At 52.7% G+C, this 13,870-nt stretch overlaps 2 protein-coding genes across 4 annotated transcripts in view; one reads left to right on the forward strand and one right to left on the reverse strand.

The window, feature by feature from the left end:
• KLHDC10 (kelch domain containing 10) overlaps positions 1–4,605 on the forward strand; it is a 13,484-nt gene extending 8,879 nt beyond the window's left edge. For all 3 annotated transcript variants that reach the window (XM_042816150.1, XM_042816152.1, XM_042816151.1), the window contains 4 exons: positions 461–527; positions 1,334–1,381; positions 1,950–2,089; positions 3,055–4,605. In XM_042816150.1, the coding sequence (XP_042672084.1) occupies positions 461–527; positions 1,334–1,381; positions 1,950–2,089; positions 3,055–3,264 (465 nt within the window). In that variant the 3' untranslated portion in view covers positions 3,265–4,605. The remainder of the gene's footprint in view (positions 1–460; positions 528–1,333; positions 1,382–1,949; positions 2,090–3,054) is intronic.
• A 476-nt stretch (positions 4,606–5,081) lies between these two features.
• LOC122158977 (putative cation exchanger C521.04c) lies at positions 5,082–11,465 on the reverse strand. Its single transcript, XM_042816079.1, has 20 exons — positions 11,369–11,465; positions 10,370–10,507; positions 10,167–10,288; positions 9,973–10,081; positions 9,762–9,878; positions 9,507–9,574; positions 9,298–9,417; positions 8,986–9,171; positions 8,805–8,907; positions 8,555–8,696; positions 8,292–8,475; positions 8,085–8,184; positions 7,883–8,001; positions 7,746–7,783; positions 7,423–7,535; positions 7,191–7,339; positions 6,528–6,622; positions 6,189–6,267; positions 5,810–5,918; positions 5,082–5,537 (listed from the first exon to the last, which is right to left on the reverse strand). Exons 1-20 carry the CDS (start codon positions 11,424–11,426, stop codon positions 5,464–5,466), a joined length of 2,223 nt encoding a protein of 740 aa, XP_042672013.1. The 5' UTR covers positions 11,427–11,465; the 3' UTR covers positions 5,082–5,463.
• Positions 11,466–13,870: the final 2,405 nt, after the last annotated feature.

Raw genomic sequence — 13,870 nt, forward strand, 5'->3', positions numbered from 1 at the left:
AAAGGTTGGGGTTACCACAGACATGTCCTGTTAGAAATGGTGAATCCGTGGTAACCCATCACCACACACATCTGCAGAAATGTTGTAGATCTGTTATCAAAGATTCTCATTTAAGAGCACTTAGGATGGAAATGTTGTAACTATGCCAAAACAGGAAAAGGCCAAAGAAAGGAGCTCCTTGACTTCTAAGTTTGCATGTTGATCATGGTGACTCTCTTCTTGTCTTCCTTTTGTGTGGTAAACATTTTTCCCCATTAAAACTGGGAGAGGGAAGAGTGAATTCTTTCTGGGGGCTGAGAGAATAAATGAAGAAACTTTAAATAGTGTCCCACTTCCAGAAAGTTGAAACTATGAAACAGTGAACTCCCTGTGTCTAATCTGTCTAATTTGGTTACCCTGTGGCTGCGTTGTAGTTCTGGCAGAGCCAAGAGGATCTAACAGTTCTCTTTTTTCCATTCAGATCCATGCTTACAACCTTGAAACCAACACCTGGGAGGAAATTGCCACAAAACCTCATGAAAAAGTTGGTGAGTCTGCAATTTCACATCATCTCCTGTACGCCAGAGAGTGGCTGGGGTGTGTGAAGGTGCTGTTAGCTGGCCATCTGGAAGCCTTTCTTGTAACCTTGTGGAGACTTGCACTGGCTTCAGGACCCTGCTCCTTTATAGCTTCAGCAGTGAGAACTAACCCAGCTGAAGTATAGCTGGCACTCTGGCTTCTCTCCCTCCTGGATAAGGTGAGGTGATAGGGGCTGGCTCTCACTGCAGGAGGAGGTGCAAATCTCAGCTCCCTCTGAGGGAGCAGGCGCTGTTCTGTTTAGCAGAGAGACTTCCCCTGAATAGCCAGAGGTGAGAGTTGGAGTTTGTGAGGTGTGAGATTTTGGCACATCTCATCCTTCCCTGGAGTGCAAAGAGGGGCCAAACGTCCCAAAGCAGCTGCGTGTCATAGCTGTGACAGTGGGAAAGCAAAAGCACTTGTAAGTGAAGAAAAAAAGTGATTCTTGTCTGTGATTGTGTTGAGATACAGACACCACTTGTGCAAGCTCTTTAAAAGCAGCAATAGCTGAGATCTCTTCTTTGCTATGGGAGTGGTGAGGTGCTGGAACAGCTGCCCAGAGAGGCTGTGATGCCCCGTCCATGCCTGCAGGTGGTCAAGACCAGGTTGGATGGGGCCCTGGGCAGCCTGGGCTGCTGTGAAATGGGGAGGTTGGTGGCCCTGCCTGCAGGAAGAGGGTTGGAGCTTCATGATCCTTGAGGTCCCTTCCAACCCAAGCCATTCTGTGATTCTGTGATCTCTTTTCTCATGTCTAATTTTTTTTGTTTTTCCTCCTCAGGCTTCCCAGCAGCTAGAAGATGCCATAGCTGTGTTCAGATCAAAAATGGTAAAGTCCTCCTCTTGAACATTGGTATATCTTGCTACAGCCTAGCATTGGGAAGCCCATCTCTTCAGCCTGAGAGATGCTGGCCTCCAGAGCAATTGAGAGAACTGCAGGGCATGCGTGTCTTTTCTGAAGGAGGATTCCTTCTTTTAACCATCCTTAACCTGTCCAATTGGCACTGCTCTTCATATGAGGGAGCAAATTTATTCCTGCAGTAGACAGTACTGTCACTCTGGAATTGTGTAGTATTTTACACAACCTACAGATTCATGGGGCATTCCCTCAGTGGGGTTTGCACTTCTCCCATAGCTTTGTTGTCCTCTGAGAATGCTTTTTTCCAATCCTGATGATTATGCTGCTCATGATGGACTGAAGAAGCAGAGTTGATCCTCCTCAAAATTTCTCCTGAATGCTTCAGCGTGCTGAGCCATGGAAAAGAGTGATACAAGGAGTTATATTTCTCAGGAGGTGAAACAAGTGTTGATCCTGAAAGGGTTTTAGAAAGGTGATGCACAGCACCTTCTGCAGTTCCTGAAGGAAGGTAAGCATTGTGAGTTTCCTCTCTCTGCAGATGTGTTTGTTTGTGGAGGCTACAATGGAGAAGTGATTCTGGGAGATGTTTGGAAGCTGAATCTGCAGACTTTCCAGTGGGTCAAGCTCCCAGCTGCCATGCCTGAACCAGTGTATTTTCACTGTGCTGCTGTCACACCGGTGAGTGACTCATTTCTTTCCTCTGTAGCTGAAGTTGGAGCCATTTGTCCCAGTGTTTGTGTGGGCTGTAAATAGAGCTGAGCAGATGTTACCAAGGAGGTGACCTCAGCTGCACGCAGCATCCTGAGGGAGGCTGAGAGCTGCTCTAAGGTTACTGCATTGACTTTGTACGCCTGCAGCTGTTTGAAGAGCTGCAGCACACAGCGTGTTCTGCTTTCTGAAATCAGCAGTGGGGGATTTTAGCTTTTAAAGTGCCTTAGCTCTGGCTCCAGGAAGTAACTCAGTATGTGAACATCCGTTCCTGTTTGCAAAAGGAGAAAAAAGCCAAACACACGAGTACTCCCCCCAAAACTTCTCACCCTGAGCTTGGCCTACAAAGCACAGGTAGGGCTGAAAAAATAGCAAACATTTTAAAAGTATAGGAACACATGCAAACTTGTAAGCATGTTTACCAGGAAGGAGGTAGATGAGTGCAGGAATGCCCTTTATTTTCCACTCCCTTTGCACTTGTGTGGTTCCTGGAGCAGGGTTCTGTTGTGCTGCTGAGCCAGCAGAGGGAACGTAGCATGGCTTCTAGCTTTAAGAAAATATATTTGGCTAGAATGATAGAATAGCTTAGGTTGGAGGGGACCTTAAGGATCACTGAGTTCCAACCTCTCTGCTGTGGGCAAGGTTGCCAAGTACAGCTTTATAATAATCCACTCCCACTCCCAAAATTGATTCCTGGGGTTAGAATTCACCGAACAAAAGACACAGCAAAGCACTCTGAGCTCAGGCAGAAATCCTTAGGAGGAGAGAAAGGTGCCCTTCAGCAGCACGACCTCAGCTACAAGAGGGAGCCTGGCTCAGGCGGTGACACTTCTGCTCCAGGCACAGAGAGGTGGTCAAACCCTGGTGTTGTCCTTCAGCGCGTGCCCGTTTTTCCTGCCCCCATCTAACTCCTTTTCCCCCCCTTTCCTGCCTAGGCTGGCTGTATGTACGTTCACGGAGGAGTGGTCAACATCCATGAAAACAAACGGACTGGCTCGCTGTTTAAAATGTGGTTGGTGGTACCCAGCCTGCTGGAACTGTCGTGGGAGAAGCTCCTGGAGTATTTCCCTCACTTAGCAACCCTCTCCAGATCTCAGCTTTTGCACCTCGGACTGACGCAGGGACTCGTCGAGCGGCTAAAATGAGAACCCCTGCTTGTGCCCCAGTCACACTACGTCCAGCAGCCCCTCCTCCCTCCCCTATTTATGGATACTGTGGTTGGTCTTGCTAAGAACACAGAGGAACCTGCTCAACGCCTTACTCAGCAACTGCATCGATGCCTTTCTAGAAGTTTTTAATTTGTTGGAAATCCACTTTTTATTTATGGAGCTCTGAATGGGAACTAACCCATGCCATCTATCCGTTATCAGCATATGCTTGCAACTTAACTGGGGGGGAGGGAGGACAGTGCTTAATGAATGTCTGAGATCATGCTTACCTGTGGTGCATTTGACTTCGTACTTTCACAAGCTGCATCTAACAAAGGACAGCCAACATAGAAAAATGCCTGCTGGGGGTGATGCTCACGCCCCTGCTGCCCAGCCAAGCTCTCCCTCTCTAAAAACGGTGAGCTCTTGCAGCTGGAGGGCTTTAGTGTGTTATGTGGGCTTCAAAGTATGGCCACAACGCTGGAGGAAAGCAGTGAGCAAAGCTCCTGCTGCACAGCTGCTGTGGTGCAGTGATTTGAAGTAGCCATGGCTGTGCTCTTTGCCTTTTCACAGGGAAAGGTTTGCTTAAAGACTGCTTAAAAGCTGCCACTGAATGGACTACTGTGTAGTTTAGTGGAGGTGGTGAGAATGGAGTCTGCTGAACTCACCAACAGCTTGTGCCCTTGCTGTAAGGAGGGTGAAAATTAGGCACTTTTCAGCACTGAAATCCATATGCTGATTTCTCCCTTCCCTGCCCTCAAGAACATTTCCTTACCCTATTAAAACCCTCCTCTTTGACTCAGTGCTGCACAGTGAGCACAAGGTCACAAAGAATGTTCTGCTGCTTTTCCTAAAGATGCAACTTTTCCTAAAATACAATTATACAATTGAAGCACTGCCCTCACAAAGCATACATCTCCCTTCTGGGGACTGATGGAGCTTGTGGGGCAGTTAAGTCCCTCTCTGCAGCACCATACTTCCAAGCAAGATAACTACAGCATTACTGCCAGAGCACACCCACCTCCTTAAAGGAGAAGGAGAGGATCCAGTGTCTCCACCAGATATCATGGAGGGGAACTTAGAGCTTCCTGGTGTGTTTGAGGCCAGCGCACACAATGCATGCAGAGAGCATCACTCCCCATCCAGCTGCTCACACTGGAGGACGTCCCCATGGAGCAACACCTGCATGGGGCTGTGGGGAAGGAGCTGCATTGCCTGTATTTATGTGTCTGTCAGTGTTGAGCTTTGTTTGTTTTTTTTTGTTGTTTTTTTTTTTGTTCTTTTGTTTTTTTTTTTCCCTCCCCCCCTTTCAAAACGATAATAAACCCATCCAGATCACCTACTTTGTCCTTTCACTGCTGTTTTCTCCATTGGGAACAAACAGCTCCTCATTGGCATCAAGGTGCTGCCACCCTTTACCCCTAGATGGAACCAGCTCAGAGCTGGACATGGCTCTGACCCTATTTAAAAGCAGGGATGAGCCAGGACAGTCACACCAACATCAGGATGGCCCCAGACCTCTCTGACAATCTCAGGTTGCCCTTCCAACTCTTTGCCCTGCACGGTGATGGTGGATCTAATCTGAGTAACAGGTGATGGATGAGCATTGCCCTGTTCCACTACCAGGGTTCCATCCGTGCCCACTCACTGGCACCAGCCTTGATGGTCACCGTATCACCCCAAGACCATCACTAACCTCTGGAGGGGTCCAGGCAGATGACCAAATGGAGAAGGGAGATTCTTTCTGATTTGTACAAAACTGCTTTAATGGCAAAACAGCTGAAAAACAAAAAAGACATTCAGTGCAGCTCCAGTGCCATCACAAAGCCCTGCGAGATGGCCCAGGCCATAACCCCTTCCAGACCCAGGAGAAACCAGGATCCCCAAGGCCTGGCAGGATGAGGGCTCTTCTCAAGCACCATCTCTCAGTGCAAGAATCCCAGGGAGGGTCCATCCTTGAGACTACACCAACGTCCTTCAAGACTCTCCCACTGAGGATATTTTCCTTCCAGCCACAGACGTGAGCCAGAAATTCTTCTGTGAAGCGTTGGGGCACAAAGGTTCCATCTGAGTGCAAGAGTGCTTCTGTTGCTGCTTTCCAGCTCAGATCCAGCCCAGCCAAATCCCTGAGATGCTGGATCACGGCACACACCAAACCCAACAATGGGCTTGAAGGAACCCAACCAAGTCCCAAACTCAGCAGCCACTGGGTGACGGGGCAAAGAAGTACACAGCCAGGAGGATGAAGTAGACCATCACCAGCACTGTGCCTATAGGGCAGAGAGCAAGTAAGAGGGAGTTACGTCCTGCAGCAGGAAGGGTGGTCACATTTAGGATCCTTGGGTAGGACACTACTGTTTCTTAGGACCTCTGGGTTCATGTCATAGGGAAATTGTGTGCAGTCTTGGTCAAGTCAAAGCCTAGAGTTGCTCAAACCACCCTGAACATGGAGCAGCACTAAGTGGTGACTCCAAAGTCATCTCTAGAAGCTCCTCAGTCCTGTTACTACAGGGACAATGGAAACACCAGGACCCACACTGACCTTGGAAATAGTCACATTTGCCATCCATGAAGATGTAGTTCATGAGCACCACGCTGAACATGCTGGCATAAACATGGAGGTCGCTGAAGACAAGTGTGAAGTTCGTTGGCTGCAAAATAGAGAGCGTTGTGCCTTTGTGGCCAGCCAAGACAGTCCTTTGCCAACCCCAAATGGAGACTTGGGTACACCCAAATCCATGCCATAAATCCCTTGGGCAGGGAATGGCACAGGTTGGGGTAGGAGGCATCTGAATCCACTTCCCTTTGCACTGAGCAGATGGGAGAGGACATGGAGGACAGTGGTTGTGCCCTCAGCACGTGGTGTTGTGTGACCTTCCCAGAGGGGTTGGAGTCACTAGGCCTGTCCTGAGACTACTCACATAGAAGATAGTGAAGAGCACCAGAATGGGAATCTGGAGCATGCAGACCTGGACAGCGATGCAGTTTCCGATCTCGATGCTAGGAAAACAGAGGGGTTTGTTAAGCACTGTATCTCCAACAGCCCACGGGAACTCTGTTGGGTTTAAGACAAACCCACCTCAGGGAGCCAAGTTACAGAGCAGAACCTGGCTCTGAGCCTTTTATGTGCCTTTAAACCTTCTCTTAAGAGAGAATATGCTTAAGGCAGCCCATGACTGACACCTCCACAGAGCTACAGGGCTAAGATGGAGCACAGGGACCACACTGGAGGAGGACACCCCAAAAATCCACCCACTCACCTCAAACTCAGGTTATTCTGTAGGGCAAACTGGATGCCATTGACAATCTCCGGTAGCTCAGGCACCATTGCCAGCACAGTGACACCAATGAAATACTGCAGGGAAATGGAGGTGTCAAAGCATGTCTTGATCCCGACAGCTTCCCAGTGCTAGGAACATCTTCCCCATTCCAAGCTTTTGGGGTTCACTACGTAATGAAAGCACGTCCCCATCCCCTAACTGGGAGATACCCAACCCAGAGCCCCAACTGGAGGGCAGATGAGAAGGAGGCCCAACCTCCAGGTCCCCATCCATCCCCCAGTCAAAGGAACACAATTCCTATCTATTCCCAGTGGAGGAATCCAACTAGATCTCCATCCCCACCTTAGCTAGAAGGGGCTCAACCCTCAGATCCTACCAACCCCCAGTGAGGGAGGTCCCCCTTTAACCTGAAGGGGTCCAACCATTCCCAGAGAGAACCCAACCTTAAGGTTTGTAACTCCCTGGTGAAGGGCCTCAACCTCCATGTCCTCCATTCAGACCCTGGTGAGGTGACCCAACCCAGAGGTCCTCCACCCATCCTCTGGTTGGAGGGACCCAATCTGGAGGGCTCTCATCCCTCATGAAGGGGGCCCAACCCAGAGGACTCCAAAAAAATCACCCAAAACGCATCCCCACACTCACCTGTGAGATGGTAGAGTTGGTGAGAATGGGGCTGATATGCTCCGTTGCCAGGTCAGCACAGGCTGACATACAGAGAGTGGAGAGCAAGAGAATGACCAGTGCCCGCCAGCGGGACCAGTGGACCACAGCACTGTGGTGGTGGCCAGGCACTGGGGAAGAGCAGACACAAGGATTAGGCACATGGACAAAACAGGCCCCAAAGATGGGTATCCTGTGGTCTGGGGACACTCACTGTGACAGTCACTGATGTGGATGTCGTAGATGTGAGAGTGAGTTTTCAGGGTGAAGAAGAGGCCAATGAGGTACGCAGCAGGCAGCAGGAGGGACACTGTGTACACCAGGGGTCTGCAGGACAAGATGCTTGGCGTCACCAGGGCCTCCAAACCAAGACCCTGATGGCACCTCTGTGCTGGCTGGGGATGGGATGTAGGATCAGAACCCTTTGGGGTGGCACAGAGGGACACCAGCCTTGGAGGGGACATAGGGCAAAATGCAAACCCCAAGAGCTCCAAAGACCCCACACCAACCCCAGCAGCCATCCCCAGTCCTACTCACTGGACATGGCTGTAGTAAAGAGTGCCGTTGTTCTCCATCTGCAGAGAGAGAATATCAGTTATGACCCAGGGATGCAGGACAATCCCACTGCCACCATGATGGCCAGATAGGCTCAGGGTGTCCTCAGCTCTACTCACCAGATCAAAGTGGCAGTTGTGACAGAGGTAGTGGCCCAGTGGGTTCTGGGTGACATTGTGGCACTCGCCACACACCAGTTTCCCATACACCTTGGAGAAGAGCGTTGGGGCAAAGACACCTATGGAGACAGAGGGATAGGAGGTGGGTGCCATCAAGGTAGAACCCCACTGAGCCTTGGGGACACTTCTGTCCCCACCTCACCTCCAACAGAGAGGAAAAGCAGGGCTGAGCTGACACCTGCTGACCGGCTGTTGAAGCGCTGCTCCTGATGTCGGATGCCCCCTATTACCATGCACAAACCCTTCGGGAGAGGGGAAAAAAAAATACCCCAGAAAAAATGAAATCCATCAGCACTTTGCTCACCCAACCATAGAGACCAGAGGCTCTTCACACATCAGCCCAGCTCACCGGGACAAAAAGGACACATCCCACCAGTGTCCCCGTCAGCGCTGACTTGACGATCTCAGCATAGCAGCTGTTGCCCTCACGCGATCCTTTGATGAGTGCCGTGATGTAGAAGGTGAGCTCCGTGATGGAGCCAAATGTGGCGTTCACCACTGCACCCACTGCAAAGTTGCTCTGGGCTGAGATACTGGGAGAGGAAAAGGAGGATGTCAGAGGGGTCAGCGTGTGTCCCTACTGCCACCCCTCAGCCCCACATCCCCGCTGACCTGGCGATGGCCATCCCAATGTAGTAGGAGAGGGGCATGATGGAGAGCAGCGCCAACGTGAACTTGACCGGAGAGCTCGTCAACTGGTTGTGGCTGTCCACATAGCCCAGCACCAGTGTCACCAGCACCAGTGGCAGCAGGTCTGGGATAGATAGTCAAGGACATGGCCCTATTGGGGTGGGATTTGGGGTCAGGGGGCCCCCCCCCCCCCCAACATCCTCCCTCTACCTCCAAAATAGAGAAAGGATACTGACGGCAAAAACATTGATGCCATCCACCGCATATTTGTAGTAGTAGGGGTTGACAGCACGGTAGCAGCACAGGATGACCTCCCCATCCAGCGGCACCTCCGTCTGCAGAAGGACAGTTTAGTGACCCCCAAACCCCACCTTGGATAGGGCACCCCCAGCCCCACGTAGGGCAGCACTCACCATCCTCAGACGACGGATGCACACCCGCTCTGGGGGCAGCAGAAGGACACGGACAGCTGTGCGGGCGCTCAGCTTGGCCACAGGGATGAGGAAGACAAGGAGCCATGCAGAAACACACACTAACCCATGGGCTAGTGCCAACAGTGGGTAGCCCAGGCACAGCCACACCACAGTGCCAGCGCGCTGCTAAAATAACAGGATGGCATTTAGGGTTTTGCCACAAAATATACAACCCCACTGCAATTGAGGCACCCATAGGTTCTATCCCCACAGCAATAGGGGTTCCAGCTGTCCCCAAGCTCAGAAACTCACCCAATATCCTTCGTCCACCCAACACCGTGGGTTCCAGCGATGGGGCGCAGGGCCACCAAGCAGTGCTGAGCTCTCTGTGTCAGCCTCACACACACCCCGCGCCTGTCGGGATTTGGGGGTCTGGAGGAGATTGGGATGATCAAGGTCCAGTTTGGGGCACATTTGTCACCTCTCCCCCACCCCCCATCAGATTTGGGAAGCACTGTTACCTCTGCTTTCTGAATCACTTTCCCAAAGGGCCAAAGGAAATAGCCAGCAAGATCCCAGCAGAGTCGCCCTGTAGGGACACAAGGTTCAGCCCCATTGGGAACACAAGTGCCCCATCCCTCCTCCGCTCCCCCCCCCGCCATGGGAGAGCCATACAGTACCCAAAGGTTTGGCCCTTTGATCCTTTTAAGTCCAGCCTGAAGACCCATGGCTCCCCCAGCCCTTCCTATAGAGGGCTTCCCCAATTTGGGGCTCACCATAGGGAACCCCCACAACAGTGACAAACATCCCTGCAGCCACCAGGACGTAGAGCAGCGAGAGCCACCAGCCAAAGAGCAGCAGGTAGAGGACATTTCCACACGTCACTGTAGACCCTGCAGGAGAGGAAACACCAAACAGGGCCATCGCTACCTACAGCAGCACATCTTCTACCCCATGCTGCCATAGGATGTTCCCAAAGCCACCCACCTCCAGGGCCACGGATGACGTTGAGGTCAGAGTAGAGCTCTTTGACGATCTCTGAGCGGTCTTCCCATGGCCGTGCCGTAATGTGGCTCTTCCATTTCTTGAAGCCAAACTGGAGAGAGATTTTGAGGTAAGAAGAATCCAGATGGAATCCAACTGATCCCCACCCCCCCCCACCCCGCTCTATGGGCACCCACCTTGTAATTATTGGAGAGCTTGTTGGCCTCCACGGCGTTTTCAGCTGTCAGTGTGGTTTTCACCACGCAGCTCTCACAGACCTCCTCCGAGTGCTGCTGGCAGCAGAGCGGTGAGGACACAGCTGGGGACAAGGGACAAAATAGGAGTGACAAAGAACGTGGGACCTCCAGAGTCCTCCCTGCCCCCATCCTGCACATCCTACCTGCGTGGCCACGAGGATGGTGCTGGTGGCAGCCCAGGTCACCCTGCACATTGTTGATGGCAGCGCAGTGACGGTCACAGAGGGAGCTCCGACGGGGGATGTCACCATCGCTGTGGGTCTCAGGGACCTTGGGGACATCTAGGGAGGGGATAGGAGTCACGTTGGGCTCAACACTGGTGGTGCTGTGCTGGGATGTCTTAATCTCACCCAAAGATATTACTATGGGATGGGGAAAGAGAGGCTCAGCCCACTGAGTGATCCTAGAGGGGGTCGACTGCTCACATCCAACAGTCCCTTCCCCAACACCCCACTCTCTTAAGTGATTTTTATCCTATTACTTATCCTCCAGGTGCAGCTTGAGTGGCTCTGGCCACACATATAAATAATCATGGAATGGCTTAAGTTGGAAGGATCCTTGAAGATCACACGCTGGGTACAATGAGTGAAAATCTCCCCCTTCACTTATAAAGAGATAAACCAGAATAATTCAGAGCACAAACTCAATGAGTGGTAGCCCCACCTTAGAGGATTTGGGGATAGAGATGCACTTTGGGATTAGAACAAGTGAAGTCCCTCCCAAAGCCACTATTTTCTCAAACAGTGACTAACTGATGTCTCAGAGTAACAAAGATACGGGTTATCAGCTCCGTAGGTCCACAAAGCACCCATCCCAACAGGGAGGAACACAGAGCACAGCCATGGGGTCTTCACATCCTTTTCTCCTAGCCCAAAGATGATGCCCACACTTCAGGTTGCCTACTATGAGACAGACACCTCCCACACCACCTGCGTTTTACTGCCATACCTTTCCTTAACACGTGACCAATGCTACACTTCCAGTTTAAGTTTAATGTCTTTAATTCCCAGCTCACCTCTAGCAATTACCTCATCACCCACCGGTGGACAACACCCACAGAGAGGGACAGCCATCCTCCCACCCACCGGGGGATGGGGACAGCCATTTCCCCCTCCTCCAAGAGATAAGCACACCCAACTCACCCAGCCCCTCCTGCATGCAGCGGCGGTGGCACCGACCCGGTTCGCTCTCGGTGGCCATACGGACAGCAGGTTCCAAAGGACAGCGGTACGGGAAGCTCCGACCCTACGAGATTTAACGGGAGGGGTCGGGCATGCGCGGGGCGCGCCCCCGGGAGCCGCCCCCGGGAGGGGCCGTGATTGCAGCACCTGCGATGGGAGAGGGGGTGAAGGGGGGTAGGGTGGAGTGTAGCGTATGGGGGGCACGGATGTAGGGTCCATGAGATGGGGTGGTGCTGTATGGGGGTCGGGGTGCATGGGTTTGGGGAGCACGGTGTGTTGGGGTGCATGGGAAGTGGGGCGTGCTGTGTATGGGGGTCGAGGTGCAGGGATATGGGGAGCACGGTGTGTTGGGGTGCATGGGAAGTATGGTCCCCATTGGTGCGTAGGGTTGGGGTGCATGGATTTGGGAAGCACGGTGTATTGGGGTGCATGGGATGTAGGGTGCATGGCGTTGGGGTGTGCTGTGTATGGGTTGCACAGATGTGTGGTGTATGGGTATGGGGTACATGAGGTATTGGGGTGCATTGGAAGTAGGGTGCATGGGGTTGGGATGTGCTGTGTATGGGGGTCGAGGAGCCTGGGTTTGGGGTGCACGGTGTATTGGGGTGCATGGGGATGGGTTGCATGATGTATCAGGGAGCACTGGGTTGGGGTGCGAGGTGTATTGGGGTGCACAGGGATGCAAGGTGCATGGATTTGGGGTCTGCTGTGTACTGGGGTGCACTGGAATCAAGATGCATGGGTTTGGGGTCTGCTGTGTATTTGGGTGCACAGATGTAGGATCCATGAGATGGGGTGGTGCTGTATTTGGAGGTCGAGGTGCATGGGTTTGGGGTGCATGTTGTGTTGGGGTGCATAGGGTTGGGGTACCCTGTGTATGAGAGTCAAGGTGCATGGGTTTGGGGAGCATGGTGTATTGGGGTGCATGGAAAGTAGGGTTGGGGTGTGCTGTGTATGGGGGTCGAGGTGCATGGGGTTGGGAGCACAGTGTATTGGGGTGCATGGGGTTGGGGTGTGCTGCATATGGGGGTTGAGGTGCATAGGGGCTTGGGGAGCATGGTGTGTTGAGGTGCATGGGATGTAGGGTGCTGGGGTATCCTGTGTATTGGGGTGCACAGATGTGTAGTGCATAGAAATGGGGTACCCGGTATAGGGGTGCATTAGAAGTAGGGTGCATGGGGTTGGGATGTGTATGGGGGGTCGAGGCGCCTGGGTTTGGGGTGCATGGTGTATTGGGGTGCATGGGGATGGGCTGCGTGATGTATCAGGGAGCACTGGGTTGGGGTGTGAGGTGTACTGGGGTGCACAGGGATGCAAGGTGCATGGGTTTGGGGTCTGCTGTGTATTGGGGTGCACAGATGTAGGATCCATGAGATGGGGTGGTGCTGTACTTGGAGGTTGGGTTGCATGGGTTTGGGGAGCATGGTGTATTGGAGTGCATGGAAAGTAGGGTTGGGGTGTGCTGTGTATGGGGGTCGAGGTGCATGGGGTTGGGAGCACAGTGTATTGGGGTGCATGGGGTTGGGGTGTGCTGCATATGGAGGTTGAGGTGCATGGGGGGTTTGGGGAGCATGGTGTGTTGGGGTGCATGGGATGTAGGGTGCATGGGGTATCCTGTGTATTGGGGTGCACAGATGTGTGGTGCATAGAAATGGGGTACCTGGTATTGGGATGCATTGGAAGTAGGGTGCATGGGGTTGGGATGTGCTGTGTATGGGAATCGAGGCGCCTGGGTTTGGGGTGCACGGTGTATTGGGGTGCATGGGGATGGGCTGCATGATGTATCAGGGAGCACTGGGTTGGGGTGTGAGGTGTATTGGGTGCACGGGGATGTGAGGTGCATGGGTTTGGGGTCTGCTGTGTATTGGGGTGCTCTGGAAGCAAGGTGCATGGGTTTGGGGAGCATGGTGTATTGGAGTGCATGGAAAGTAGGGTTGGGGTGTGCTGTGTATGGGGGTCGAGGTGCATGGGGATTTGAGGAGCATGGTGTGTTGGGGTGCATGGGATGTAGGGTGCACGGGGTTGGGGTGTGCTGTGTATGGGTTGCACAGATGTGTGGTGTATGGGAATGGGGTACCCGGTATTGGGGTGCACTGGAAGTAGGGTGCATGGGGTTGGGATGTGCTGTGTATGGGAATCGAGGCGCCTGGGTTTGGGGTGCACGGTGTATTGGGGTGCATGGGGATGGGGCTGCAGGATGTATCAGGGAGCACTGGGTTGGGGTGTGAGGTGTATTGGGGTGCACAGGGATGCAACGTGCATGGATTTGGGGTCTGCTGTGTATTGGGGTGCACTGGAATCAAGGTGCATGGGTTGGGGGTCTGCTGTGTATTGGGTTGCACAGATGTGGGATCCATGAGATGGGGTGGTGCTGTATTTGGAGGTCGAGGTGCATGGGTTTGGGGTGCACAGTGTGTTGGGGTGCATGGAAAGTAGGGTTGGGGTGTGCTGTGTATGGGGGTC

The sequence above is a fragment of the Centrocercus urophasianus genome, unplaced genomic scaffold, assembly GCF_019232065.1.
Source record: "Centrocercus urophasianus isolate 14NV4802_14NV808 unplaced genomic scaffold, USGS_Curo_1.0 seq_15, whole genome shotgun sequence".
NCBI lineage: Eukaryota > Metazoa > Chordata > Aves > Galliformes > Phasianidae > Centrocercus > Centrocercus urophasianus.